This window comes from Guillardia theta, assembly GCF_000315625.1.
Source record: "Guillardia theta CCMP2712 unplaced genomic scaffold GUITHscaffold_302, whole genome shotgun sequence".
In the NCBI taxonomy this organism is placed as follows: domain Eukaryota; class Cryptophyceae; order Pyrenomonadales; family Geminigeraceae; genus Guillardia; species Guillardia theta.
The window spans coordinates 1-5,434 of record NW_005434375.1 but is presented as its reverse complement, the minus strand read 5'-3'; the positions used below and the strand labels follow the sequence as shown (position 1 = coordinate 5,434).

At 52.2% G+C, this 5,434-nt stretch overlaps 2 protein-coding genes across 2 annotated transcripts; both read right to left on the bottom strand.

Annotated features, from left to right (window-relative positions):
* Positions 1 to 502: 502 nt before the first annotated feature.
* Positions 503 to 1,264, bottom strand: GUITHDRAFT_156551 (hypothetical protein; the record flags this gene model as incomplete). Its single annotated transcript, XM_005818477.1, has 1 exon — positions 503 to 1,264. A coding segment is annotated over exon 1 (724 nt), but the record flags the coding sequence as incomplete, so codon positions are not given.
* A 1,589-nt stretch (positions 1,265 to 2,853) lies between these two features.
* GUITHDRAFT_122256 (hypothetical protein) lies at positions 2,854 to 4,622 on the bottom strand (the record flags this gene model as incomplete). The annotated part of the gene is made up of 2 exons (XM_005818476.1): positions 2,854 to 2,970; positions 3,096 to 4,622. The coding sequence occupies 2 exons, from the start codon at positions 4,620 to 4,622 to the stop codon at positions 2,854 to 2,856; spliced, it is 1,644 nt and encodes a 547-aa protein (XP_005818533.1).
* Between the last annotated feature and the right edge of the window lie 812 nt (positions 4,623 to 5,434).

Sequence of the window (5,434 nt, the reverse complement as noted above, 5' to 3'; positions counted from 1 at the left end):
CAGCAGCGAGAGCAGCCAAGTCAACAACTTCCGAGATAGGCCACCTCAAAATGGCGGTATCGACCAATTTGTGCCGAAAGAACGCTGAAGCCAGAAGGAGACACAATTATCGCATCGCAAAATGCCAGAAGAAGGTTATCTACCCACGAATCGAGCGCAATTTTCAGTCCGTTGTGGTGAGAACCCAAGTCCGTGTGTGCTGGAAAAACTTGAGAAATATACGTTAAATTAGCAAATTTCTTCTGTATCGTTTGTTTGAAATCGTTACTGTCAGAAACCACTACTATAACGTACCTTGGAAAGTTGAGTCTCGATGCAAGACGTTTTGCACAAGAAATTACGTTGTAGGATGTATCAAGAACACTACTCGTGAGTCGAGAGTGGTTGCCCAATCCCATGGAGCCATCACCCATTCGCACGTGACATGCTATCCAATTTCTATTTCCTGCGAACTGGTGCAGCAATTTCAATTCCTTAATCAGCTGATCAGTAATACGGTCACCTAAAGCAAACAGGTACCAAAAGGTACAACCAATCATTCTGTTGCGGTCACCCAAAACGTCATATATGTCTGATGTTCCATTTCCAACGAACATTCCCCTCAAATATTGAGATGTATCGCAAGAAGATAGCTCAGGATCCATATTAGTTGCTAACCTGATAACCTTGTGATGTTTTACTTTACATAAAACGCTCTCCCTGGTATTCATTATGTCAATCTGAGCTGATCTTGAATTTCTGGTGCTCACAACCGTATTCCAAAGAGCAAAACTACGATTTGTGAATAGGGTGTCAATATTGACAGGGTTGGTCCAATCTATTCTCAGATTGTAGCCCGCTTGCAATGCAAGATAAAGGGCATGCGTCAGCCCTCGCAACCTGTCTCCGTTGCCCCCACACAACCGTCTGCAGGTCCATATCACAAATCCTGGGTCCACAACATTCGAATCCGCATCGAAGGTTCTCCAGTCTTGCAACGCACAAGTGTGAATAATAGTTGTCAAACGACGTTGAATTCTTTTGCGAAGCATGTTCCATAGCGTTAAGGGGAGAAGCAAACGACCACCGAAATTGGGATCCTCTACTCGATCTTCCGACAAATCATCAACTCGAATTTCTTTCCAACCTTTGGTGTGAGAAGGCAACTCCACATATGCTTTCAACTGATACAATAATGTCGCACTGCATACCAGTGTCAAAAGACAAATTTTGTGCAGTGAAGCCATCCCAATGTTGTGAGACAATCCAGTAAAAGAAACACCTTGTTCTGTCTATTATTCCACCTCAGGTTAAGATCTAGGTTAAGACTCTCCTACCCCAAATTAGATAGCGTTTTCAGGATTTTTCCTAGTTCAAATCCCAGGATTTCCTAAAATCCCAAAGTGTCTGACAGATGCCGGACACGAGCATAAAGTCTTGTCCGGCAGGGAGGGCAAAGTTGAGTAAATATTTTGTACTGCATTTTCAATGAATGTCAGAGCACCCGGGGTGGTACTGAGATATCCAGGCCCGGTACCCTACCCTCCGAGCACCGGGTGGTACTGAGAAGTCCGGGCCCGGCACGGTACCGACCGGCTCTGGTGGATTGCGGTCTGTTCTGTGATGTGGGGGTAGGGTGGTAACTGGAGAGTAGTAAGAGTGGTGTGTTAGAGTGGGGATTATGGGGTGGGGGTAGTAATATGAGAGTGCATGAGTGGGTGGGGTCATATATCTCGGTGTAGGGTAGGGTAGTAGCTGGAGACACACTACAGGGGTGTTGTGCCTAATTTAGAAGTTTTGAATGACGACATTCCATTGAGCTCGATGAGAGGGAAGCACGGCAATGGTTCGAAGAAGTTTGAGATCAACGATACGAGATTGAAATATGAGGGCACTGCTGTTGTTTCTATAACGAGTCTTCTATCATCTTCTTTCTTGGACATCAATGTGGATGCTGAGCTTGTGCAGAATGGGAGAATCAAGGATGTTGTGAGGATGCAGACCCTGCGAATCCCTTCTGACAATGTTGTGAGATGCAAGGACCGAGTTTTGGATTTTGTCCTGGATGTGCATGATTCTCTTTTGACATCAAGTGGTATTTGTCTTGTCGATAGAAACCGGAAGCGAAAACTTGTTTCTTCGGATCTCATTTTGACGCCTGACGATCAATTGAAGAAACTGCAGATTGTTGTTGACGGCACATGTGAAGGTGGTGACTATTGGTTCAATCCCCGAGCCATGAGCTTTGTTTGTAGTGATCAATTGAAGAGGCTATTGGATTGAATTGTTGAGAGCTATTCACTTGTCTTCAAAAGCATTGATAACAGGAAGGAGATGCGGTATTTCAAGCGAGGTTACGACATTGATACTGCCCAATTCAAGCTTGGAGAGCGTTTCTTCAATCGTGCTACTACGGCTTTGGCTTTGAATCGTAATCCCACCACTTGTTCTTCGCCGACATTGGATGTTGTATTGAAGCGTCCAAAGCTCCTTCGCAATGATGCACTCTCGATGCCTACTGACGAGCCAGAGCTTGGAGAGCGTTTCTTCAATCGTGCTACTACGGCTTTGGCTTTGAATCGTAATCCCACCACTTGTTCTTCGCCGACATTGGATGTTGTATTGAAGCGTCCAAAGCTCCTTTGCAATGATGCACTCTCGATGCCTACTGACGAGCCAGAGCTTGGAGGAGACAGTTTCGATACATTTTATTCTATGACTGCAGCTAGACAGGGGGGTAGGAGTGGTAGAGGGACAGGGATGACAGGGATACAGCATTTCGAACCCCTTGCAAGCATCCAGCAGCATGTTCACGAGACCCAACTCGAACAAATACGGAGGAAACTTTTACAGGAAGAGGATTCTGTCAAACGCTTACAGTTGCAAGTCCAAAACGCCAAGATTGAGGCAATGCAGAGTGCTAAAGAGACCCAGCAGCTTAGAAAGGCACTTGAACAGTCCCAGCGTGACATCGAAGCTGTTGAAAAAAGCCTTTTGTCTGAGAGAGCCAAGTCACAGCAGGAGATTGCAAAGTGGAAAGACAAGTTCATGCAGACAAGGGGTGAGTTCCGTGCTGTGATCCGGAAGTCAAGGTGACATGCGTCCCGAACTATAACCGATCTGTCGTCCTTGGCGAACTGGACCTTCACCGGGGTGGCGATCTTGTGCGTAGATAACCTGAGTTCGTCTACAATCGCACGCGAGAGAATGGATGCCTGCGCCCCCGTGTCCAGGAGCGCCAGGATTTCTCTGGGTTGTTCTGCTCGTTCCGACTCAATTTGAATGGGCAGGTAGAGCAGGTTGGAGTCGATGTCTGCCGCCTGAGTCAGCGTCGAGGCGGTCTGAACTGTCAGCGTATTCATTTGCAGCAAGTCGTGTGCTTCGCCATCAAACTGCACGTGGTGGCGTCGACGAGACTGAGCGTCAGCACGCTTACCCTGCCGAGTCGTCACGGCAGCGGTAGTGGGCTCGTCCTCTTCACCAGAGGGGGATTGTTCATCTTCGCGCGCTGGCGAGGACGATGCACGAGGGGATCGTGCGCGGGCCTGATGAGGGCTCTGGCTGCGACGAGCTCGTCGGCAGTCCTTAGCATAGTGTCCCGAGCGTCCACATGCATGGCAGATGACATTGCGGCGCTCGGCGCTGGGTGATCGAGAAGGCTGTCGCTCCTGGCGACGGCCGTTATCCCGTCGTTGATCTCTGGACGAGTGACGTCCTGAGCGACCCGGCCTGCCCGTGCCAGTGCCGGACTGGTATCGTGGGGCCGGTGTGTGCTGCGGATTGCCCCCCGAACGGGGCTGACCCGGGACTCCCGTGGCAGCAGGGGTTCCCTTACCTCGATTGGGCTTACCCGCAAGCACATGCGACGTCAAAGCATTCAGCTGTTTGACGGACCCATCTGGCATCGTGCAGTGGGCATACGCATCGAGCGAGACGCAATATGTGGCGAGCTGGAGAAACGTCGGCTCCGAGCCTGTCGTTTGCAGATGGGAAGCACTCCATGCATTGAGGAGAAGCTTCGTTGTGACGTTAGTGATGCCCGTTGCAAAGCGTTCACGCAGGATCACATCGGTGGCGAATGCCGCACCACCGGGAATGAGATCTAGTTGTTCTTTGAGAAGCTTCGTACGCTTGTAGTATGTTGCCATGGATTCTTGCGGCTCCTGACGGAGGTGATCCAGACAGGCAACGAGTTGTGCTCGAAGTCCCAATGGCATGTGTTGAGACTTGAGCTGGGTGGCGAACTTCACCCAGGGAAGCTCTCGAAGTTCGGTAGCCGAATAGGCTTGCACATAGTAGTCGCGTGCCGCCTGGTCCAAGAAATCCAGGGCACAAAGAACCCAGCAGGCTGTGGGTATCTGATGCAACTCTAGTTCATACTGCATAGCTGTGAGCCATGTGAGAATGTTGCGTTGTGGTGACTGCCTCGTAGTGTCCAGCTTTGGCACTGAGCGCAACTTTGCCACCATCTGAGCATGTGTGTCACCTGACACATTGGAGCGTCCCGCCGCTGCGGGATGCTGTCCAGTAGAAGCAGCCGGCGTCGGCGCCGCGGGCTGCTGAGGGGCCATCAGAGCACCCATCTGAAAGGCGGCGGCTAGTTGCGCCTGCAGCAAGGCCACTTGTTGCGCGAGACCCTCCATCGTAAGCGTCTCCGTGGGCAGAAGAAAACCTCCCTTGACCCCCCTGTTTCTCGACGGATCCTGCCGGCCGGGCCCGTCAGTAGACCGACTGCAGCCTTCAGCCCCGCCTCAGACCCCCTGGAGGCCCGCCAGGAGGCTAAGTGTCCGGAGATTGGCCGGGGGCCTCAGCTCTCCGGGCGGCCGTGACCGGTCAGCGGACCGTGTCAGCAGGCCCGTGACATGTCAGCCGGCTGACAGGGGCCGTGACCCGGCTGACAGGCTCACCTGACCGGTCACGTGACACATCACGTGACCGAGACAAGACTTTTTTATATCGCAGATCCAAAAACCCATAGGACATTTCTCCCAGGGGGAAGAAAACCTCCCTTGACCCCCCTGTTTCTCGACGGATCCTGCCGGCCGGGCCCGTCAGTAGACCGACTGCAGCCTTCAGCCCCGCCTCAGACCCCCTGGAGGCCCGCCAGGAGGCTAAGTGTCCGGAGATTGGCCGGGGGCCCGATCTCTCCGGGCGGCCGTGACCGGTCAGCGGACCGTGTCAGCAGGCCCGTGACATGTCAGCCGGCTGACAGGGGCCGTGACCCGGCTGACAGGCTCACCTGACCGGTCACGTGACACATCACGTGACCGAGACAAGACTTTTTTATATCGCAGATCCAAAAACCCATAGGACATTTCTCCCAGGGGGAAGAAAACCTCCCTTGACCCCCCTGTTTCTCGACGGATCCTGCCGGCCGGGCCCGTCAGTAGACCGACTGCAGCCTTCAGCCCCGCCTCAGACCCCCTAAATCGGCGTTTCAAGAGTAAGATGTGGG